At 39.3% G+C, this 24,685-nt stretch overlaps 1 protein-coding gene across 1 annotated transcript; it reads left to right on the top strand.

Moving 5' to 3' along the window:
- Positions 1-2,082: 2,082 nt before the first annotated feature.
- On the top strand, positions 2,083-16,814 carry PDK4 (pyruvate dehydrogenase kinase 4). Its single transcript, XM_044246072.1, has 11 exons — positions 2,083-2,454; positions 3,603-3,744; positions 5,333-5,404; positions 6,156-6,340; positions 6,479-6,565; positions 7,223-7,300; positions 9,367-9,443; positions 11,705-11,803; positions 12,237-12,347; positions 12,638-12,751; positions 14,543-16,814. Exons 1-11 carry the CDS (start codon positions 2,325-2,327, stop codon positions 14,684-14,686), a joined length of 1,239 nt encoding a protein of 412 aa, XP_044102007.1. The 5' UTR covers positions 2,083-2,324; the 3' UTR covers positions 14,687-16,814.
- Positions 16,815-24,685: the final 7,871 nt, after the last annotated feature.

Here is a 24,685-nt window from a genome sequence, read left to right as displayed (position 1 = left end):
CTCTTTGCTTTATTTCTGTAGAGACTGGATAACCTCCAAGATCTGTGGTCAGCTGGAGAACAAGTGCCACTATCTTTCCAGGTCACTCTCTAATTGTGGTAATACATAGTAACTTAGCCAACTGTGTAAACAACTTTACCTGGCTATTCCGGTCCATTTATCGCAAATGTTGCCAATTATAACAGTTTCCATCATAGAGAAATGACATAGAAGAATGCAATGCACTGTGAGGGTAATCTGGTAAATATTATTGGACAGGATGACATGGAGACAAATTTTGGTGACCTCAGTACACACTTAGCACCGAGCCATTTCTGTGAGTGTCATATGACTTCTCCTGATCTTTAGTCATCCTGCAACATGTAGGAAAACAGTGCTGGGTGATCCAGGAGAGCACTGGGTGCAGCTTTCCTAAACTACACCTGCCTGTAATACATCATTTTCCCTGGCCTTTCCTCTGCAAATTAAGAGGTGTAATTCTTTATAATATACATTTTTGCCTCATCCAGATCCCACAGACGTGGAAAGAAAAACAAATACATTCTTTTACTTCTGTTCTTAAAATGTAATCTAGGCAGGGGAAAGTGGGGTGGATTTTTACCTTAAATTTTTCTTGCTTTGTCAGAGAGGGTTTTATTTCATTGTTTGACTTCTTGTACCCATTTTTTGTTTTGTTTTGCTCTTCTTTTTTTTCTTTGTTTTTTTCTTGCTTGATCAAGCTATGCAAATATGTAATAAAGAATTCAGAGTACAAAACCACAAATCCTATGGGGACCTGAGTGGCTCACTCAGTTGATCATCCAACTCTTAATTTCAGCTCAGGTCATGATCTCGTGGTGGTGGGATCAAGGTTGACATCTAGCTTTGACCTTCTGGAGCCTGCTTAAGATTCTCTCTCTCCCCCTCTGCCCCTCGTCCCCACTAGTGCACACACTCTCCTTCTCTCACTCAAAAAAAAATTTTTATATATTATGTATATGAAAATCATGGTGGTATCAAATCCTATCTCCAAGTGTAGATGCAATTTAGAGCTTCCCCCTTGTTTCCACAACTGTTTAAGCTTAAGTAGTGATAAAGCAGGGTAGGAATAACGAGGATACACCCGGCTTGGTCCCAACCCTGATGGTTTCCACCGGAGGGGATTCAGAGAAGTCAATACAATAATATGAATAGCTACAATACAATGTCCTAAGTGACAAAGGCAATATTAGAAGAAGATTGGAGGAGAGGCCATCAGGAAAGACCTCTTGCAGTACGCTGTGCTAGACATTTAAGAGCTGAAAAGAATGTCTTGGACAAATATTTGGATTAAGGACATTCTACACAGGAGGTCAGAGTGAAGAAAATCTCTGATGGTAGAAGGCGGCGAGTTAAACTCGACAAACTGATCCCTTTATAACTTTGTTTTTAATTAACAGAGTTAAACCTCATGAAGAGACTGCCTTCCTGGAGAAAACCAAAAACTGACGGCCTTTTATGGCCACCAGGAAAAAGTAAATGTATTTTGGGAAGTTACGGAAGCCTTAGTATCGACAGAAGGAACTCCCAGTTCCCAAGCAGTACAGATCGCTCCTGGAGAAAACACTAGAACCAGTCCCCAGGCTATTTATTTCCCTCACTGTCCGCTGGCAGAGACGCTCACTTTTGAACGCAGCTGATTGGCTACTGTAAAAGCCCGCTCTGAGCAAGAGCCAATGACATCCCGGAGCTCAGATTCTTGGAAATAGTTTCTGGTCAGGAATGCGTGACATTGAGACAGCTTCTCGCTTGTAAACAAGGACGAGTCTGGGCGGGCCCCCAGCCCACGCGGTCCGGGACTCCTGTCCCAGCGGTTGATCTTAAGCCTACATACCTCCAGATGCCCGCTTCACCTCCCACCTTTCCCCTTACTCCTCACAGTCCCGGGCACTGGTGCCAGGTCTCTCCCCCGACAGGACCCCGCGCCTGAGGGGCGGGGCCCAAAGTTCTTTATCTGAGCTGATTGGCGCGGCCCCAGCTCTGGACGCGTCTCCAAGTCCCAGTGACTCCTCCCCCTTTGGAGCTGGGGGGAGCGTGCGTGGAAACAAATAAAACCACGGGAGGCGGCCGGGGGTGGCCAGACGGGAACTTGAAGTCTCCAGCCACTCGCTGCTCCTCACACTCACTGCCGGCCTCCTCCCCTCGGAAGCAACCCAGGATCTCAGCCCCAGGAAGGGTGCACGAGCCAGCCCACTTGCCCTTCCTGCCCAGACGCGCACCGCTCCAGCTCGGTCCCAGGTTCTGCTTTCCTGAGCCTTGGTCGCCCAAGCCAGCCCCTGCGCTAGCCAGGCCGGGTGGGCATCAAGATGAAGGCGGTCCGCTTCGTGATGCGCAGCGCCGGCTCGCTGAGCAGCGCCGGCCTGGTGCCCCGCGAGGTCGAGCATTTTTCACGCTACAGCCCGTCCCCGCTGTCCATAAAGCAGCTCCTGGACTTTGGTGAGCTGGAAAGTTGGGCTGGGTGGGGGCGCTGGGGTTGGGAAGTTTCCTTAACTTTCAGCCCCGGAGCTCATTGGTTAAAATAACTGGAGTCTGTTATCCTGCTGAACCTTGGAGCCTCGACGCCAGTGCACCTTGCCCTTTCCTAGATCTGCCTTATTTCTGACAGTTTGTGCCTACAGATCAGGGCCACTTGCTGACCTGCGGATGCTGGATGGTTTGAGCTTATTCTGTCCACAGCTTCCAGTCAAGATACTTTTTGCTTTGCGCCAGTATTTCGCAGTGATTTAAAAAACTTTATCCTACTCTTTCACAGCATAATACTTTGGGGGGAGGATTCTTAATGTTATAAAGTGGCTTCAAATTAATTCAGATTTTCTCCCTTAGCCACCTGCCACCTGTTTACGGGGTATATACATCTGTCTGCATTGCTAACAGTTTTCTTTGTCTCTTTACCATTATGGTTTTCCATATATTTGCATTACTGCCAAAAATGTTTACAAGCTTTCTGCAGTGTTTTATTTTAATATTTTATTTATTTATTTGACACAGAGAGAGAGAGATCACAAGTAGTCAGAGAGCTAGACAGAGTGAGAGATAGGAAGCAGGCTCCCTGCTGAGCAGAGAGCCCCATCCATACCAGGACCCTGAGATCATGACCTGAGCTGAAGGCAGAGCCTTAACCCACTGAGCCACCCAGGCGCTGCTCTGCTGTGATCTTATAAGGAATCTTTCAAGGATTTAAATGTGGTATTATTTACCACTAATGTGGAAACATCATGACTCCTACCCACCCTTTTATTCCTCTACTCCAATTTCATATCTAAAACTCTCTGTACGATGTTGTGGGGTTGATGTTGTGCTGTTGACTGAGCTATAGGATATTCTGACTTCATGGAAGTGAATCCTCTTCCAAAAAAAGAAAGCAATAATCCTCATATTCGTCTTTTTTTCCTTTTTTTTTTTAAGAAAGTAAAGAAAAAGACAATGAAAAAGGAGATACTTGTTACTTTAAACAGTAATCCAACTGCAGGTGAAACTAATTTTATGATTTGTGTGTGGGTTCAATATTGGAGAGTTAATGCTATTCAAATATATCCTTTAGAGCTACTTTTCCCCCAAAACTAAATAAAGGTTATTTATTACAGGTTCAGAAAATGCATGTGAAAGAACTTCTTTTGCATTTTTGAGGCAAGAATTGCCTGTGAGGCTAGCCAATATCCTGAAGGAAATTGATATCCTCCCTGATCGATTAGTCAATACCTCTTCAGTGCAATTAGTTAAAAGCTGGTAAGTGGTGAACCATTCCGAAACAGTATCTATTTTTAAGACAAGTATTTGTGTAGGAATTCTTATAATATAATAGCATCATAATTGGAAAACGAGTGGCCTGAAACTAAGTATTTTGAAGATGTATTTTTGAAGAAGTATTTTGAATGTCAAGATGTTTTTGTAATTTATGTATTTATTTATTTATTTTTAAGATTTTATTTATTTATTTGACAGACAGATCACAAGTAGGCAGAGAGACAGAGGGAAGCAGGCTCCCTGCCGAGCAAAGAGCCTGATATGGGGCTCAATCCCAGAACTCTGGGAGTCATGACCTGAGCGGAAGGCAGTGGCTTTAACCCACTGAGCCACCCAGGTGTCCCTGTTTTTGTAATTTAGTGTGAGTTGTCATAAGGACAGTTATAAAGCTATGAACAGACATTTTGCCCTGAAAAAGTACATACTTTTCACAATATAACTGTATTTTGATTAATAAAAGACAAGAGTTTGATATGGCACACAGAATCCTATCCTAGAAATAAACAGAAGGACGGCTATTTAGAGGATCTAATCTTTGTTACTTACAAACTAATTAACAGCAGGCTTTGGGTTCAAATCCTGTCTCTACCCCTAACCAGTTGTGGAATTCATGGCAAGTATCTTAAATTCTTTATGCCTCAGTTCCCCCATCTGTTACTGAGGAAAATAAAGTATATGCTTCAAAAGTTTACGTGAGTGAAATTAAACGGGCTAATCCATTAAAAAAAGTACTTAAAACAGTACCTGGCACACAGTCACCACTTAGTAATTGTCAGTTATTATCATCGCATTTTACAGATAAGGATTTTGAGGCTTGGAGAGGGTAGATCACCCAACAGAACAAATTTTCAGAGAATGGAACCAGGATATGCACTGAGGCGGATATATACCAGAGCCTCACCCTAATTCACTGATTACACAGCTTTACTAATTTAAGAAATCTATATATATTATAATATTATAAATGTATGTTATAATGATTGTGTATATTATATTTATAATATATTAATAAATATATATCTATATTATATACTATAAATATAAAATAAGCATTGTAGTTATAATAATTAAATATAACCATATACTATAAATATAAATATTATACTTATATAAATATAAATATTATATGTTATAAATAAATATATATAGATTATTAAACAATTACTATCTGAAACACATCATCCATAATATTTACTGATGCTTTCATGACTCACTCACCTATGAGTGAATATAGCAGGAAAAATATGAAGCCTTCCTTATAAAGTTCTTTTCTAAATTCTATAAAAAAAGAAAACACTTGCCAGATAAAACAAAAAACTGACTACTGATCTGGAATGATTGAAGAAATATCAATTTTAAGTTAGAAAGGTGAGTGTTAAAGTCGTAGCTTCGTTTTTTGTTGTTGTTGTTGTTTGGTTTTTTATTAAGATACAGTGTTTTCCAGATGTCTTGAAGGAAAGTTTTAATTTTAAACATAATACTTTCTCTTTTGCAATCATTTTGAAATGATTTAGCTATTTGTATCTGACTATTCAACTTTAAAACTTAAAGCACGACTGTCCCTTTACAGGTATATCCAGAGCCTGATGGATTTAGTGGAATTCCATGAGAAAAGCCCAGAGGACCAGAAAGCATTATCAGAGTAAGTTCTATGCATTTGAATATTTATCTAAAACTTTGACTATTTCCAGACATACTTCTAAGATTTTTTTTTTTTTGGACATAAATTAAAGGAGTTACACTCTGAATAACAAATAGCCTCTCCCTGACAAATGACAAGTTTTGACTTGCTGGTTTTTTTAAAAGTGAAGAGGAATGGTGACATTGAAAATGATGCTGAGTCTGAGCAAGTGCAGGGAACTTTTTATTTTTGAGGAAATCTATTTTTACTATAAATTCAGTCCCATGATTAGATTCACAGGTGGATTTACTATTACATAATATTAATATATGTCATTGTTACTGGAGACTGAACATTATCTTTCAGAGTAACTGATCATTTCTGGCTATAAGAATAGGAAAGAAGAATCTTTTTATAAATCCGAGAAGAAATCTTGAGGGTTTTTTTCCACAGTGGCCTTCTAGAATTCTCTTTAATATTAATTATCTTTTAATTATTATTTTTTAAAGAGAAGGCTTAATGAATTCCCAGAATGAATTCACCAGTTAGAAAGCCGGTATTTTTACATTAAGCTAGAAGGAAAAAAAAATCTGTTTGTGATACTGTCTTTTCTATTGTAGTCGAATCTGTAAGTGAGAACCTTACATTTTATCATTTGATTTCTTTAGATGGGTACTTAAAAAAGTTTTAGCCTTCTTTGGGGTAGTCTAAGGGATATAAGTGAAGGAAACTTATTTGAATTTTCAGTAACTGTCAATGTGTTTTGGCTTAGTTTTGTAGATACTCTCATCAAAGTTCGAAATAGACACCACAATGTAGTGCCAACCATGGCACAAGGAATCATAGAATATAAAGATGGCTGTACAGTTGACCCAGTCACCAATCAAAATCTTCAGTATTTCTTGGATCGATTTTACATGAACCGTATTTCTACCCGGATGCTGATGAACCAGCATAGTAAGTTAGCTCATTGTGGCCATGACCTACTGAGAAGGGTGTGGAATATAAGCCATACCCCAGCCAGATGTTTCATTATTCAGGGGCTCACGTTCTTTTTCAATAATCATGATTATCCTGATTTTTATTTTTCAACAGTTCTTCTATTTAGTGACTCACAGACAGGAAACCCAACACACATTGGAAGCATTGATCCAAACTGCGATGTGGCAGCCGTGGTGCAAGGTAATCTCTAGATTTCTGCATTTCCCTTATTGAAAATATACGCCATGGGATTGACATAGCTCTGGTTGAAGTGAGTTTGTGAATAACTTTATATTCAGAGTGTTACATTTATATTTTTATAAATATTGTCATGGAGGTCCTTTGCTTTTGAGAGCCAGAGGTTTAAAACTCATTAATAAAACTATAAAAATCCAAACATTACTAGATAATGTGCCATATTTTTTTTTAAGATTTTATTTATTTGACAGAGAGAGAGAGAGATCACAAGTAGGCAGAGAGGCAGGCAGAGAGAGAGGAGAAAGCAGGCTCCCCGCTGAGCAGAGAGCCCAATGGGGGCTTGATCCCAGGACCCTGAGACCATGACCTGAGCTGAAGGCAGAGGCTTAACCCACTGAACCACCCAGGCGCCCCTGTGCCATATTCTTATATATTGTATCCAATATCTGAATTGTGCGTATTCCTATTGCCACAGCTATAACTTCAACACTATCTTAATTTTTTTCTTCAATAAAGTATTAAATGTTTTTTTTTTCATATATAGAAACCTGTATTCTCAATGAATATTCTAGACTAAGGGTAGTACATGCATTGAAGATCATGTGAAAATTTTACTTGGTAAATTCATTTCATCATTATGAAAAAACCCTTCTATTTCAGATGCCTTTGAGTGTTCAAAGATGCTTTGTGACCAGTATTATTTAACATCTCCAGAATTAAAGCTCACACAAGTAAATGGTAAGCTACAAAGAAACCATATTTTAATCTATGGGAAAGTCACTGTTCTCCCAGTATGATTACTTCTTGTAAATACAAAGCAACTTCTGTGTTCCTTTTCTCCCTTCTGAACTTCTCTAGAATTTGTACAGTTCTCTTTTGAAGCCAAAGTTCTCTTCATCTCAGTTGGAAAGTTCCGATTGAGTATATTCAGTTGTTAATGATGATTCATGAAACGGAATGGTTTGAACAAATAATTTAAAATTTAAAGTAGCAACCTAGTTTCAGTATCTTAGATCAAAGAAAGAGAGCTTATTGCAAAATATGGGAGTCAGGGAGGCCAGAAATAGGAGGAACCACTTGGTAATGGAAATATCCTCCTGGAGAAGTTACTCATAAGACCTAGAAACAAAAATACTTTAAATTGTACTGTAAGAAATAAGCCAGTCATGGACAAATACTGTGTGATCCCAGTTACCTGAAGTATGTAAAATAGTTAAATTCAGAGAGGCAGAAAGTAGAATGGTGGTTGCCAGAAGCTGGGGGCTGGGGTAGAGGGGAGTTGCTATTTAATGAGTATAAAATTTCAGTTATGCAAGATGAATAAGTTCTAGAAATCCACTGTACAACATTATGCCTACAATTAACAATACTATATTGTATACTTAGGTAGTTAAGAAGGTAGGTCTCATGTTAAAAGTTCTTTTAAAAATGTTTTCAAATTACAAGACAAACCATAAGTGACTCTTAATCTCACGAAACAAACTGTGGGTTGCTGGGGGGAGGGGGGTTGGGAGAAGGGGGGGTGGGGTTATGGACATTGGGGAGGGTATGTGCTTTTGGGTAAATTGGAAGGGGAGATGAACCATGAGAGACTATGGACTCTGAAAAACAATCTGAGGGGTTTGAAGTGGCGGGAGTGTGGGAGGTTGGGGTACCAGGTGGTGGGTATTATAGAGGGCACGGCTTGCATGGAGCACTGGGTGTGGTGAAAAAATAATGAATACTGTTTTTCTGAAAATAAATAAATTGGAAAAAAAATGTTTTCAAATTACAAAAAAAAATCAATTGCACTGTAAGTGTACACCACTCTTTTGAAAGCAGAGCATAATTCAGTGGCTTCAGCTCTAGGGTACCTGAGAAGAGAGGGTCTTCCCACATTGAAGTGATAATATAACGAATGCAGGGCACCGTTTTTATTCTATCCTGTAGTGCTTCTCAGAGCAGGACAGTTAAAATTAAGTTGCTCACATTAAAAGTACCCTAACTCTAACTCATGGACTGGGTTATATGTACATGTAATTGATTGCTAAATTAGAAATAGGAATACAAATAAAGGTTGAAAAAGATCTCTAAGCATTAACAGCATTGTTGCATAATATGTGTAGATGAACTGCTTGAACTGTTTGATAAAATAAAGAGGGAATTGCGCCAGGCCTTCTGTTTTCTGATTCAAACTTGGCCAAGGCCTGGGACACCAAAGAATAATACTTTGATTTTTCTTCCCAAACAGTATTAAGAGGTTTTTGTTTCTCTGTTTTCTTTTGCCTCTCAGTAAAATGTAAGCATATTTAGCCTGTAAGATTTAATGTTTGGGTGATATAAAGCAAGAATAATCAAATGTGTTATTTTCCCATAAAATATGAAAATTTTAGTTAACATTCATTTCAGTATTATACTGTGGCTACGTGAATTTTTTTCTTTCTTAAAATGGTGATTTTAACTCTGAAATAGCACAGTCTGAAAGTTTTGAAAGCAGAAACAAATAGTTCACGTAACCTAATTTAGAGCACTCTTGTCATGCACTTCATCTGACCTCATACATTTGTAGAGAAATGCAGAAATTAATCATAGAGCACAAAGCAGCACTGTGATAGCATTTTGAAAATAAGCCAGCTGTGTTTACTGTTTAAGAGGGAAGTTCTAGAAGGTTCTAGAAGATCCTAGAAGGTTCTAAGGTAGTACAGGAAGATGGGGTATATTCTAATCTTGGGAGTAAGGAGTCTCTATTAATCAAATAGATACAGAAGTTTGTCTTCCTGAAATACTTGTTCACCAGTTCTAAATGAGTTTAAATTTTTTTCTAGGAAAATCTCCAGGCCAACCAATTCACATTGTTTATGTACCTTCTCACCTTCATCATATGCTCTTTGAACTATTCAAGGTATGACACTTCCAAATAATTGTAATCTTGTTTTGTTTTTAATTCCCTGGTTACCTTTTTATTTCCTTTATTGTTTCCCACTGAGTGGGAGCCTCACTACCTTCTCCCAAACGTGCTTCAGGGCTCTGAACAGAAAGGAGCCGCAGTTAATGTTGGAACGGGTCCCCGCCGTTCAGCAGAGCCTGCACACGTACTGGAGAACACATGATAGGACTCACGATGTCTTTGTGCTCCCTGTTCTTGTTATTTTTTCAAGTGTCCAACAAAGCGCTAGTCATACACGCAATTGTTAAGGAAGGTCGGGGGGTGAATGCTGCAGTGAATGGGGTTACGTCCACCCCTGCAAGATGGTCCAGCTCCAAATCCAGATGTTCAGGTCCAGAGTTACTGCAGGTGGCAGGGCTCCAACTTGAGTCTAGAATATACTCAGAAGGCAGTCAGTTCCCTCCATGATCAACTTTAATGTACCTATGAATCATCTGGGGTTTCCTTGAAATTCTGATTCAGTGGCACTAGGCTGGGCCTGGGGTTTAGAATTTGTAATAAGCTGACGGATGATGCTGCTGGTTCCCATTCCACACTTTCCATTGCAAGACGATAGGACAGTGCTTCTCAGACTTCAGTATGCATTGGAATCACCTGGAGGGCTTCTTTCTTTCTTTCTTTCTTTTTTTTTTTTTTTGAAGACTTTATTTGTTATTTGACAGAGAGACAGTGAGAGAGGGAACACAAGCAGGGGGAGTGGGAGAGGGAGAAGCAGGCTTCCCGCCCAGCAGGGAGCCCCCATGGGGGGGGCTCGATCCCAGGACTCTGAGATCATGATCTGAGCTGAAAGCAGCCGCTTAACAACTGAGCCCCCAGACGCCCCTGGAGGGCTTCTTTAAACATAGATTCTTAGGCACTGGTCCAGAGATTCTGATTCTGTACATCTGAGAATTTGCATTTCTAACAAGCTCATCAAGGATGTGAATGTTACTGGTCTGAGGTAGCCAGGTACCAAGAATCAAATCCTGTCCTGGGTTCTAAGACAAAGCTAAAACTATATTTACACCAAAGAAAAAAAGAAAGAAAGAAAGAAAAAACACCCTAAGCTTTATGATGCTTTCCATGAATCTCCTGGACTCCTTGAGGAGGAAGCCTTAAAAAAAGTGAAATTTGCCTCTAATTCTGATATAGCTTTTCTCAGAATTTATTGTTTCTTACTTTATTCTAATGTTAGTGTAATGAGGTATTGATTGTACTACAGACATTCTGATCTATTTTCTTTTACTTCAGCTAATGATTAGAACTTAGTATTATATAGAGGGGCACCTGGGTGGCTCAGTGGGTTAAGGTCTCTGCCTTCGGCTCAGGTCATGATTCCAGGGTCCTGGAATCAAGTCCCACATTCCATCGGGCTCTCTGCTCTGCGGGGGCCTGCTTCCCCCTCTCTCTCTGCCTGCCTCTCTGCCTACTTTTGATCCCTGTCTGTCATATGAATAAATAAAATCTTTTTAAAAAATTTTATAATTACAAAAAAGAACTCAGTATTATATAGAAACCAGAAAACAGATAATGTACCACAAGGAGGATAGAGAGGAAAATGGGTGACGTAAACCAGAACTTAATCTGTATGAGACCTATCCAGTTGTCTGCAAACTTGTTTGAGTTTCTTCTCTGTTAAAGGACACAAGATACTTTTTGCCTTGATTTCATTCATTTTTAAATTGAATGGTCCAGCTCTTAGAGTTGTTTTGCCATCATTGGTAAAAGTTAAGATGATAATCAAATGCAAATTGAAATTTAATTTAGAATTATTTACTATCCTTTTAAATAGTAACAACCTTTCCCAGCAAGTTTTATAAAAGCCAATAAATTGGTTCAATGATTCACTGTTCATTTGTTATGTAATAGTCTTTGGTGCTTAGATGTAAAATGTAATGGAAAGACAGAAAAGAGAGAGCCAGGAAATGGACTATAAAAACCAATTTCTACATTTAAATTAAGCTTACAAATAAGAACTTGACAGCTAGCAGAATTGTTTTTCCATTAGACATTACTCCCAGGAGCTATATTACATGGTAAATGAATATTTTTCATTATACATCCTGCATGACACATTCATAAATGGCTATTTACAGAGCTGTTTTACTACTAACTTAAAAAAAAAATAGGAACTTTGAATTACCCTCTGTGCTGCTTTTATTTTAAACATAAAAAACAGTTATTTATTGTTTCTCATTCTTCTGCCATTGAATTCCTTATGGTTTTGATTTCTTTAGAATGCAATGAGGGCAACCGTGGAACACCAGGAAAACTGGCCTTCCCTTACGCCAATTGAAGTGACTGTGGTCTTGGGAAAAGAAGATCTGACAATCAAGGTAACCATTTTCTGTTGTTTGTTGGAGTCTCTCTCTCTCTTTTTTTTTTTTTTTTTAAGATTTTATTTATTTATTTGACACATAATAAATAAATAAGTAAAATCTTTTAAAAAAGATCACAAGTAGGCCTGGGGATAGGGTTGGGGGAGAAGCAGGCTCCCTGCTGAGCAGAGAGCCTGATGCGGGGCTCAATCCGGATCATGGCCTGAGCCGAAGGCAGAGGCTTTAACCCACTGAGCCACCCAGGTGTGCCTGGAGTCTCTCTTGAGAGAACGGAAAAGTGTCAATAATAGTAAAGTGATCTGCTTTGAGCAGCAGATCAAAGTCTATGGTGTACATAGGCCATAATGACTTTTTTAAATAAAGGAAAAACCTTTTCAGATGGACAAATGCACCTTGTTTTTCACGCATAGCTTTGGTTTGTTTGTTTAAGATTTCGGACAGAGGAGGTGGCGTTCCCCTGAGGATCATTGACCGTCTCTTTAGTTACACGTACTCTACTGCACCGACCCCCGTGATGGATAATTCCCGCAATGCTCCTCTGGTAAGACCAGTTACATGGCTACATTCGTCCCAGCCACCTAGTCCGAAATGCAGAGCAAGGGTTACAAGGAAGTACTGAGGCAAGTTAGTCAATTTAGTTAAATTGGGCATGGGGGATAGGAGAAAGCAGGAGAAATCAAGCTGAAGAAGGTGAAACAATTTACCGGAAGCAGAAATCACTTACCTTGGCTCTAGAACATCAGTAGCAGGGAGGCTAATAACACTTGCCTATGTTTTGCATTTCCACGAGCATGTCCACTTCTTTGCCAATAATTGATCTTTTCCCTCTAGGCTGGTTTTGGTTATGGCTTGCCAATTTCTCGTCTCTATGCCAAGTACTTTCAAGGAGATCTGAATCTCTACTCTATGTCGGGATATGGAACCGACGCCATCATCTACTTAAAGGTATCCTTTCAATTCAGTAGAAATGATCATATTTCTATTTTTGTAAATTTTCATTTGTTTGTTTGTTTGAGAGAGGGAGAGATGGGGAAGGGGCAGAAGGAGAAGGAGAGGAAGAGCTCAAGTGGGCTCCTCAATGAGGGTGAAGCTCAGGACTTCGCCTCATGAGTCCGAGATCAGGACCTCAGCTGAAATCAAGAGCCGGATGCCTTCGCCAGGTGGCTCAGATGATTAAATATCTGCCTTTGAAAAAAAAATAATAGGGACACCTGGGTGGCTCAGTGGGTAAAAGCCACTGCCTTCGGCTCAGGTCATGACTCCCAGAGTCCTGGGATCGAGCCCCATATCAGGCTCTTTGCTCAGCAGAGCCTGCTTGCCTCTGTCTCTCTGCCTACTTGTGATTTCTGTCTGTCAAATAAATAAATAAAATCTTTAAAAAATAATAATAAAAAAAAAAATAAACATCTGCCTTTGGCTCAGGTTATGATCCCGGAGTCCTGAGATCGAGTCCCTCATCAGGCTTCCCTCCCTCTGCCTGCCTCTCTCTCTCTCCGTCTCTCATGAGTAAATAAATAAAATCTTTAAAAAAAAAAAAAAAAGAGTCAGACGCCCCACTGACTAAGCCACCCCGGTGCCCCGAAACAATATTTCTGAAAGCAATGTTGCTCTTAAGGTCCCGAGTTCCACGCTCCACAGTGTGAATACCTCAAACTGAGTTAATGCAAATAACAACCACATGTCATTTTATTTTCTGTTTGGTATGTGTAGATTTACTCATTAGTATTTAATATGGTAACTTACCAGTTAGAAGTGGTGGGACCTGGCTACCTGCTTTAAGTGAAGCAAAATTTTTTCTCAAGAAGCATATTAGTCTCCAAGTGAGGACATCCTCATATGAATTTCTTAAACCAACGCCTTTTGGCATCTGTGAGAATAGCTGTGCCTTTGTTTTACTTAAACTCATGGGAAATATATGCTAATAATGTTCCAGCCTAGAAAACAGCTGATACCAAGATACTCAAGACCTTAAGTTGACCTTATTAGAAATCCAGGGAAGAAAAGCTAACTGCTCATGAGCTGTCACTGGGATGTCTGGCATTTCCTGATTAAACTTTAAAACTTGGCACTTGTTTTTTCTATTTCTGATAAAGCTTCAGTGTATTCGTTAAGGTCATTGTCCTGATTTGTTCATTGTTTTCCAGCAGTTTTGACTGAAAATGTATTTACAGATATTAGTAACTAAACCATTAAGCTTGTGGGTTCCCATTTTGTGCCAGGGAATTATGTGCTGAGAGGCCTTTGACTGTCTGAAGTAGTTACTGTATTCATTTCTTAAATGAGAAGTCTTCAAAGTACTGGGAAAGATTAAGAGATGATAGGGTTATAGTATCAGATTTTAATAAATTAATAGTATCAGATTGGGACTCTTCATCACAGATACAAAAGTTTTTGTAAAGAAATAATAGCTTTGCTATTCAGTTCTATCACATCAGCAATATCCGAACAAGGGACAGGTGTAAATATTGGAGACAAATTCTGTTCCCCAATTTATAACTATGTATATATTATTTTGGCACCTAGAGGATGGAAATAATATTTACTTTTTTCGTTTTATTTTATACCCTGCCCAGCATCTATGAGCTATGGTGTGCTCTTACTAACTGAATCGACTAAAGGAATGTATTTGAATGTTTGAACACTTACCTCTGGATTTATTTTGAATAATCACTTCAGGTACAAATTGTGCCGCGAATAATTTCTTTGAGTTGACTTTTCTTCCCCTTCTTCTTTTAGGCTTTATCTTCAGAATCTGTAGAAAAACTCCCAGTCTTTAACAAATCAGCCTTCAAACACTATCAGATGAGCATCGAGGCTGATGACTGGTGTATCCCAAGCAAGGAACCAAAGAACTTGGCAAAGGAGAAAGTGGCTCTGTGAAGAGAGTCGCTGGGGACACTTTACGGGATCAAAGTGGGTCTACGCCAGTGCTGCTTCCTGAATGCTTGCGTGTGAGCTCTCGTTTCCTTAGAAACAAAAGCACAAAAACCCGCTGATGAGAACAGTGGTGCAAAGAGGAACAAAGCCTGTTTCTCAGACCCAGGATAGTGTAACGTAGGCGTTATTCTTTCAACCTGGCCCGACATACGAGCTTATATCAAATCCTGAAGCAGGAAAGGCATCAGTTTGCCCTGTCTTTGTCAACAAGGATGGGAATGCAAGCAAAGTGGCGATAGAAGCTGGCACTTGCAATAGACTGCTATTTTAGGCCTGCTGTTGACGGCGTAAGATGTTGGTATTTATTGCATATCAGGTGTCACTATGCCAATATTTCCCTGCCATCAAAGGGTTGGGGCTTCGTTTACGCTAAGTCATTAGAAATGTATATAACGGTACTTTTCCTGCATTTCTATGTTCTCTGGGGAGGAAAAGCCAGTGACTAAGTAACATTTACTTTGTATGTTATTTGAACGAAGAAGAATGAGTTGAAACACTTTATTCAAAGTTGCAGCCAAGGCATCCGGCCTGTGTAGAAACTCAGAAGAAAGCCTCTTCTGATAAATACTGTCTTCATTAGGCTGCTCTCCTGTTCACACTTCATGTCATAAATGAACACTTATTGCCAGGTGCCTGCCTAGTCTTGGGTGAGTTTTAAAATAGGCACTGAATTCAGGATGTTGGTGGCTGGAGGGGGAGAAGAATTGCCAAAGTGATAACAAAATTATCTCTCGCCTTGCTTTGTTTATAAATGAGACGGTGGGTTGGAAAAACCAATGTTAGGGAAAGAAATCATGCATTCTGGACCTAACTCAGTAGGAGGGTCTGTTCTCTCCCCTGCAATGGTGGTAATCCAATGATGGCATCCCCTTTCTAGGCTTAAAAAGATATCTTTTTGATATGTGTAATTATATTCTTTACACTCCTGCATTAACATGTCTATATAAAAAACTCCTAATTATCAAATGGCTCAAGAACATTAGAATTTAAATACTTCTTGGGACAGTTTTAACAAATAGCCTGAGAGTAAGAGGTTTTCATGCCAGGAGGCTTTCATTGGGATCATTGAGACTGAGGACTGATAAATGGAAGTTGTAATGCATATGGAACTTTTGGGGACTTCAAGTATAATAGGCAGGTGGACAGGCCTGTCTAGCACATAATTCTCACAGAATGAAGGACAGGAGGAAGGAAGGAAGGAAGGAAGGAAGGAAGGAAGGAAGGGAGGGAGGGGGGAAGGAAGGAGGGAAGGAAGGAAGGAAACAGAGGGCAGGCATCTTGCTTTTTCCCCTACAAAGTATTTCAAGAAATTGTCTATATTTTCATTAGATAAGTTACTGGCAAGAGGATGAATTGATGTTTCCCAAAACAGAATGAATGGCTTTTTTAAATGGGTCTCTCACTTTTGCAACATAATAGGCTTTCATGAGATTAAATAAGCTCATCCGTGTCCAACTGATGTTATATCCAACCAGGATATAGAAAAAAAAAACTAGAATTTTCTGCATTGCAAAAGAATCAGTACTCTTTGTATATGTTGAATTTAACATTTGTGTTTAATTTTGTTGTGACCTAGAATTGTGGTGCTTCTGGTCGTGGCCATAGAGGCCTCAAATGATTTGTTGCTTAAGTCAGACTTTATCACGAGAAGTCCTAGAGAGTGACTTTTCTTGATGGTGGGACTCTGGCTCATGCATTTATCGATTACAGAAAATTTCTTGCAATAGGTCATTTGACTTTTTACTGAGCTTAAACATTTTGCACGTATATACTTGTATTTACCAAAGATTTAAAGCAGTTGATTAAGGAATTAACCCCAACACTGTGAATTATCTTTAAAATACTAGAGAAGAAATGTTCATATCACAATAACATAAACTGTAAATAGAATTCTGTAAGAGAGAAATTGTATTGGTATTTGTGAAATCTGCAGAAGCGCTTTAGGATTCTAGCAGATGGATACTGAATGTTCAGGCCCACTTAAGTTATTGATGTATAAACTGTGTTTTTGTCTCTATGTACAGAAAGATGTAATCATTTTTATAATAAATATTTTTATTATAACAGTAAACATCGTCCTTTGAAATTTGTTTCTCAAATAGATGGCAAAATACTAAGAAACATTTGAGGTAAAGATTTTCTTCACTTTGCACTCAAATCTAATTCATCTCTATATTCGGGATAGCCTTTTAAAAGTATTGAAAGCAACTTAAAATTTTGATTTTTAAACTAAAAGATAAGTACTTTATAGAAGTCCACAAATTTCTGATTGTCTTTTGCTTCTCATGTATGCCCCAGTTGCACATAATACATAGTGCGTTTATTACATGAATATATTGAATATATTCAATAATCATTTTTGCCATGTACATATTCTGCTTTTTTTTTATAAACTTAAAATTCCACTTGGTGACTGTAATTACGTAATAAATACAGTAAAGTACCAAAATAATTACCTAGATAATTTAGGTTCCCAAACAACTTCTGGATTAAATATCTGAATAAGATAGAAAATATCTGAAAAAAGATAGAAATTACTGAGTTAATCTTTATGTTGTCTTTCTTCACTAATTTAATCCTACTTTATCTTTAGATAGCATCCTTTGTCTACCTTCATAATGCCCTTATTGGCAAAGTTCTGCAAATAAAAAAGAAAAAGAGGGAGAGGGGAGAGAGGAAAGAAAGAACAAAAGAGAGAGGAAGGAAAGAAAGAAAAGAAAATTAGTGGAATGGATTCGTCATAACTAAATTCTAAATTTTGTCAGAGTAAGCATATTTGAATCAGAAATGCCATTAAGCTAAGGCATTAGACCTAAAGAACGTAAAGATACAATATATCATGACACTCTGCTTGACTGCCTTCATTTCTTCTGTCAGAGAAGTGTGGCACCATGTGACTAAAGAAAGCACATCACACAGGTGCATGCAAACACGTACACACACACACACACATACAGAATTTAGCTGTACAGTGTCCTTGGATTAAGCTGCTTGGATGGTAGACATTTCATGCACTACACAGGCTCAGAACCTCCATCCACATTTCCACAAAAACTGTAAGACTTTAAATCCCACAATTTCCCATATATGCGTGCATGCGTGCGCGCACGCGCACACACACACACACGCACACATCTTTTTGACTCAAGTCAAAGGATACTAATTTTTGAGTAAAACAAAGTTGGCTAAATTTTCATCAAACCATCTTTATACCATTTCTCCCAAATTCAAATTTGACTAGAAATAGCAAAAACATTTGATCTTAACTACAATGACATATGCAGAGAGATCTTTGAGAGCTAGTAGCTTGGGTATTGACCTTGATAATTCCTTCACTCTCGGCTCTGCTTCCAAGTAGTGCACTTACCCTTAGCTGTGTACCAACACATCAAATGTACATGAACTTTGCCGATCACTTTAATCTGGCCTGGGGAAAGAATTGAGGGACTTTCGTAATTTCACAGGATGTTGGCCAAGAAATCCCTAAACCCCCTGCCATGAACACTGAAAGCAGTCAGGTTTTTATTTCCAATGATGTTTTGCCCATATCTTTCTTTTTTATTTTTCACTTTTTATCTTAAATCACAGTTATTTGGGCAGTCCATAAACATTCACTGGACAAAGAGATGAATAAACACATAAATCAACTACTGCCTATAAGGACAGCCTCTCTGCATTTAAGGGGAGATTGGAACTCTGTGTTAAAAACAATGTACAGAGGCATTTGGGTGGCTCAGTGGGTTAAAACCTCTGCCTTCGGCTCGGGTCATGGTCTCGGGGTCCTGGGATCAAGCCCCTCATCGGGCTCTCTGCTCATTGGGGAGCCTGCTTCCTCCTCTCTCCCTGCCTGCCTCTCCGACTACTTGTGGTTTCTGTCTATCAAATAAATAAATAAAATCTTTAAAAAAAGAAACAATGTACATCAAATCTTATACAATTTTATGCTTTAAATGGTATTCAAGAAGTTTTACAACACTGCAGAACCTCTGGAATACGTCTCCAAGTTGCAAATTAAATTGCATCTGATCTTTGTTTAATGTCACTCTGTTGGTGCTCTCTGCCCATTGGAAATTATCACATATTTCAAAAGAAATGAAATAACAGGGAAAAGTTATTACTACTAAGGAAATTTCTTGAGCAAATGGGTCAGGGTTTCAGATCTATGAGTACTGTTTCTTCATGTTCACCTTGGACTCAGATGAAAAAATATTAACATCCATATTTCATGGCCCCTTAAAGGAAATGAACGACTGTCTTTTAATGAGATTTTTCAATTCCTACCCAAGTGCAAATAAACATTAAAAGCCACTCAAAACCAACAGAAATGTCAGTAGCCTTGAAAACACGTTGAATCTACTAAATGATGTGAAATAGATGTGAGCTGTCTTAGTGATAAATTCAGCAAGAAAATGATAAAGTTTATCAATGCGTTATGAGACATCATTTTCATGTTTACTGCTACCATTTAATGTAATGAAAGTAACTCGGGGCTGGTTGTCGAATAATGCAATATAGCTAGGAATTATTTATTAGCATATTCTTTTCATAAATGTAAAAGGGTGTTTTAATATATAAGACAAATAACATATCGAATAGGGAAGTCTTGAGGTTTTTTTTTTTTTAATCGATTCCATTAAAGCTATGCCTTTTAATGTTTTTCTAGCCCCAAAATAGCTGGTAGAATTGCCCTTAATTCAGTCTTTTTCTTTTAAACTCATTTTAAAGGATAACAACATTTGTTTGAAATTACAAATTTGTGATCTGGAAATAAAATAAAAACTTGAAAACAAAAATAAAAGCCTCATACCATGTTCTGAGGCAATTCTCTTTACCTATTTCCTTACAAAGGAGTTGATAGCAATAAAGTACCGTCTTTCTGATACAAAGTCCTGTAGTGCGAACCCACAATATCAATGATAGTAACACATTTGCTCTCACCCTATTGCCTGATTATGACCCTGGAGTTAGGTTGTTAGACCAAAGTATGCTTTGCGACCCAAAACTGCTGAGCTAGACTGAAACCTCTTCAGGCAGGGATCAAATGAAGACCTTGACCTCTTTGTAATGCTGTCCAACCAAAAACTGGGTGGATGGTGGTGCCATGTGTTACCTAACGAGGTCTATTAACCCTTTCAGGTCCCTTTGCGATCACTGCACAAGGCTGCCCCTCCCTGAATATGGGGCAGAAGCTGGCTTGCTGCACATTATCAATAAACACATAGATGGCTTAACGCACACTTTGCCCAAAGCATACTCTCAGTAATTGTTTGTCGAGTGGATAAAAAGAGACTTGAGCCATTAAAGTAACAATCAGGCTTCAGATGTTCCTGAGGCAGCCTCTTTCCCCTTCTAAATATTATATTTCATCTTGTGAAAGCAGACCTCCAAATGATAATAAAAACAAACACTAAACATAGTTTTCAAAGAGCCTTTGAAAACAGTTCTCTGGCTGGCTGGAAAGTAGAGAATGTTTTCGTGCTTTTTTTTTTTTTTTCTTAGAGTGTTTGACAGTAGTTCTTTGTAACTAAAAAATAGATCCTGCCTCTGTATAACTCAGATGTGATTCTTATTTTTACACAATCCAGATTGTTCCAGGCAGGATTTCACTTACCATGCACTACTCTGGGGATAGTTTGTGGGATAAAACTTGCCACTGAACCTGAAGAAATGATTTCTTAACCAAAGAATCTATAGGTTAAAAACATTGACTTGATCTTTTAAACTATATTTTTCATTGGCCAAATTTTTTTTTCATATCCACTGTACTTTTTTCTTCTCTCTCTGAACCCTTTCTAAATTGAATATTACATGGGGGAAAAAAAAAAGAATTGTAGAACTTATTAGGTGGCAGGTATTTTTCTAAGGCTTTTATTTTAATTAATCCATTTTCTCCCTCACAACAACCCATTATATTATTAACTCTTATGTATAAATGGATTCCTCTAACCTCACAACATGGGTGATATTCTTTTTTTTTCTCCCATGGGTGATATTCTTTTTTTTTTTTTTAAAGATTTTATTTATTTATTTGACAGAGAGAAATCACAAGTAGATGGAGAGGCAGGCAGAGAGAGAGAGAGGGAAGCAGCCTCCCTGCTGAGCAGAGAGCCCAATGCGGGACTCGATCCCAGGACCCTGAGATCATGACCCGAGCCGAAGGCAGCGGCTTAACCCACTGAGCCACCCAGGCGCCCCATGGGTGATATTCTTATACTGCCCATTCTACAGATATAAAATTGAGCCACAGAGAAGTCCAGTAAGTTGCCCCTGTCAAGGGACAGAGCTGGGATTTGATTCAAGGCAGTGGATAGTCCAGACCCTTGGCTCTGAAGAAACAGTTCTTCTGTGAGGAATGTATCCAGGAGAGTAACAAGTCAGAATGATGTCCAAGGCCATATGAATGAGTAACCCAAAACTAATCTATCAGGTAACGAACGGGACACTGTCACTGGCCTCATCAGCACTGAGACTACTGACCAGATGCAAACCTCTGAATTCCTTCAGACCGTGTGACCGGAAGCCCTTACCTACTTGTCCAGGCATCGCACGCTTTGGTCTATTAGACCAGCTGTCCCTGTCTACTGAATGATGCTGAATCATACTTCAGGCATTGAGGCAATTCACTTACTTACTCAATGAGCAATCAACAAAGATTTCTTAAGCACCACATTCCACCAAGCACTAGGAATACCGTAATGAATCTCAAGGATCTCTACACGCAAGGACATTATAGTCCATTTGTGAACATAGAAGTTAAATTTGTAAATATTTTGATCTGTTTTAATATCTCTATTTATTAATATTATCTGGTGAGTTGGAGACAAGATTTCTGGAACAGAGAAAAACTATCTGTATTTACTTACATTAAAAAAACAAACAAACAAAAAACAAAACTGCACGGGTTTTCTAGCCCCAGAATTTCCCCCTTCCAAGGTTGATACAAGGAGAGCCAGATATCGTATTATATCTGCTGGTTTATTCTGTAAGTGAAGAACCTCAAAAGAATCTGAGAGTTTTGTAGAAGAGGGATGGCTGCCCCTCCCACCCCCGCCCTCTCTTCCTAAGTCTGTGAAAAAACTCTCTGCTCCCTCAAGTACACAAACTCTCCTTCAGGAGAGAACAGAAAGCATCCTGGGTTTTTACCCTTTGGAATGTAAATGAACGTTTCCAGGGAAGATAGAAGACACTGTTTCTCTGAAATGAACTCCATACAAGGATCTCATTCCAAGAGCACTCTTGGACCGTCTTCATGCGTCAGGATCTTAGCATCCCTTGAAATAAACAGAGAACTCCAGGGAGGCGAGCTTCTTACTATCTTAAGTTTCAAAATCTTTCCTTTAACCCAGTCCTCAGAAAAATTTGCCCGAAAACTCTAATTATGCAGAAACATAAAAATATTCACTTCCTGCCAATTGTGAGGATGGTGACCAGCACAAATGAGACATTCAGAGGGCTGTGGAAGGGGGAAATGAGACCTAGTCCATGCTTAGTGAGGGAGGGGCGGATCATGGACGAGAACCCTGAAGAGTGACATTTGGTCTGAGGCATGGAGAGGAAGTTAGTCACTCAAAAGACAGGGCTGATGGTGGGGTGGGGGTTCAGCTGGTGGAATGATTAAGGCAAGATAACTGGAAGGTGGTTTCAGTGAAAGAAAAGCCGGTGCTGTGCCTGAAATTGGTAATGAAATGGGAGACGTAAGTAGAGACCAAACCATAAAAGATCTAGTCAGCCTTGAACCTTTCTTTTACGATCTGGCAGGTGCCTGGCTGGCTCACTAGGTAGACCATGCAAATCTTGATCTTGAGGTTGAGCCCCACATCGGGGGTAGAGATTACATTTAAAAATAGTGGCGTGATTTCCGGTTGTCGTTTTTATTTGTTTTTACTTATTTTTTTCTTTCGAGATCTAATTTAAATTCAAGTTAGTTCACACATAGTGGAGTATTAGTTTCTGGAGTAGAATCTAGTGTTCCGTCAGTTGCAAATAACACCCACGGCTCATTACATCACGTGCCCTCCTTAATGCCCATCACCCAGTTACCCCATCTCCTCAGCCACCAAGCGTCCAGCAACCCTCAGTTGATTCTCTACAGTGAAGAGGTTTTTGTTTTTGTTTTGTTTTGTTTTGTTCTGTTCTGTTCTGTTTTGTTTTTAATTGCTTGGTGCTACATTGTGTAGAATGGATTTGATAGAAAACAGAAAAATTGGAGAGGGTGGGAGGCTGAATAAACCTCTATAGTATTCACAGGCCAGGACGTCAGGCTCACAATTTTTTGTCGGTCATTCTCTTTGTCCCCTTTTGGATGTTCCAGTCTTAGGGAGATCATTTGCTTAATGGCTGGCAGCTACAAACATGCATTTAAAGCTTTTAAGACACTACAATGGGCAAGGGAGATAATTATGATAACCATTCTTGATGTTTGGCATGCACTTCAGAGCCACGATCCCCAAGGTCCCAACTAATCAAAGACCCCATGGGAAGAGTTACCCATTTAAAGTAAGCCGTGTGCTCCGCGAGCAAGCCAAGTTTCAGCCTCCTCCAAAGTGTTAATCTGGGTACAGCTGGCGGTATGGGCCCGACCACAGACACCTTCTTGCTCTGCTGAAAGGTAAGGGCTAGCCTATTTTCAAGCACAATGTTGGGTGGTTATAGAGCCTGAGGACTTTCTTTGGGAAGGTATTGCTTTGGCAGCAGATTCTGCAATATTTTTAAGAGTAGAGCAGAGCTTCCTGATTCTAGTTTCATTTCTGTTTACTCCTAACCAGGGACCTAAGGCCCTGCCAAGGGAAGTATAACCTGAAGGATGAATACTTCCTGGTCATTTCCGTTTCCAACTAGCTTGGGACTGGAAAAGTGACAGACATGAGGCCACTGAGATTTTAAGCATCTGTAAACCACTTAAATTTTATTCTCTACCTTCACCTTATGTCCATTCTCTCTCTTGCTCTCTCTCTCTCTTTTTTTATTCCACAGAACCTGGACAGAGAGTTCCTCAAATTTAAGGCTGTTAACGAGAGATGGGGAAACAGACTAGAGGGTCTCCAGCATCGGGGCAGTCTGAAAAGTTACCCACCCCCTCCGCTCCCCAATGGCCTGGGGATACAGATGAATGGCACTATCTTTCCAGGCCAATACCACCCACAGTCGAGGAAAGAAAGATATACTCTCTGGGTATATTTAGCTTAGTGGGGAAGGCCTTAAAACTCCTACCAGGCTCTGAATATCCTCTTCTGACTTGGACAGATTTCTGATCAGAAAGTTACTAAATCCTTTCAGATATCTTGTCAGTTTTCAGCTGGTACAGTAACTATACGTAGCAGTACTGAACAGCCCCATACATCCACAGTGCGGGTACAAAGGATAACTTCCCAAGTCTCGAGTCACTGCCGAAGAGAGTCCAAGGAACCAACAACCTTCATGTCCCAAGTACGCAGAAAGCTAAGCTGAGCTCTTAAGATATGAAATGAGATGAGTAAGAAGACACTAGCTGGGAGAGAATAGGATCAATGACCAATTGGTCTGGATATGGAAAGGAAGTGATAACATAAAATTATATTTCCGTCTCTCAACTGAGCTCAGGAGTTAGTCTATTTACAAAAACTTTTGAGGATCCTCCCTGGGTTTAAGAAATTCTTGAAGGCCCCTAGTTTGGCCTTGGATCAGGGAGTGAAAGGTATCTGAAGAGGTTTGCCTGTAGCTGCAGGAGATCTTATTTTAAGAGGTAACTGATTAATAGTCTCTTCAGAGTGGAAAGGCTATTCAGAGAAGATTGTGAGAACAAGCACTCAAAGGAAGGAGGATAGCGGGCAGCATAGGAGAGCCTGCTAACCCCCAAATTATAGTCTTCTTTTAGGAACCTTGTATCTTTTCCTCACTAGCCTTTTGCAGTGAATCTTTTAATGAAACTAGTATAGAATTTTGAAAACTTTTGGAGGCTTCTGG

Source organism: Neovison vison, chromosome 4 (assembly GCF_020171115.1).
Source record: "Neovison vison isolate M4711 chromosome 4, ASM_NN_V1, whole genome shotgun sequence".
Taxonomy (NCBI): Eukaryota; Metazoa; Chordata; class Mammalia; order Carnivora; family Mustelidae; genus Neogale; species Neogale vison.
Note: the sequence above shows the minus strand (reverse complement) of the source record. Positions and strands in the feature narration are given on the sequence as shown.

Coding starts and splice junctions, on each gene's coding strand:
- PDK4 (XM_044246072.1), top strand. CDS start 2,325: ATGAAGGCGGTCCGCTTCGTGATGCGCAGCGCCGGCTCGCTGAGCAGC. Junction 3,745..5,332: donor GTGCAATTAGTTAAAAGCTG/GTAAGTGGTGAA, acceptor GTCCCTTTACAG/GTATATCCAGAGCCTGATGG. Junction 7,301..9,366: donor AAAGCTCACACAAGTAAATG/GTAAGCTACAAA, acceptor ATTTTTTTCTAG/GAAAATCTCCAGGCCAACCA.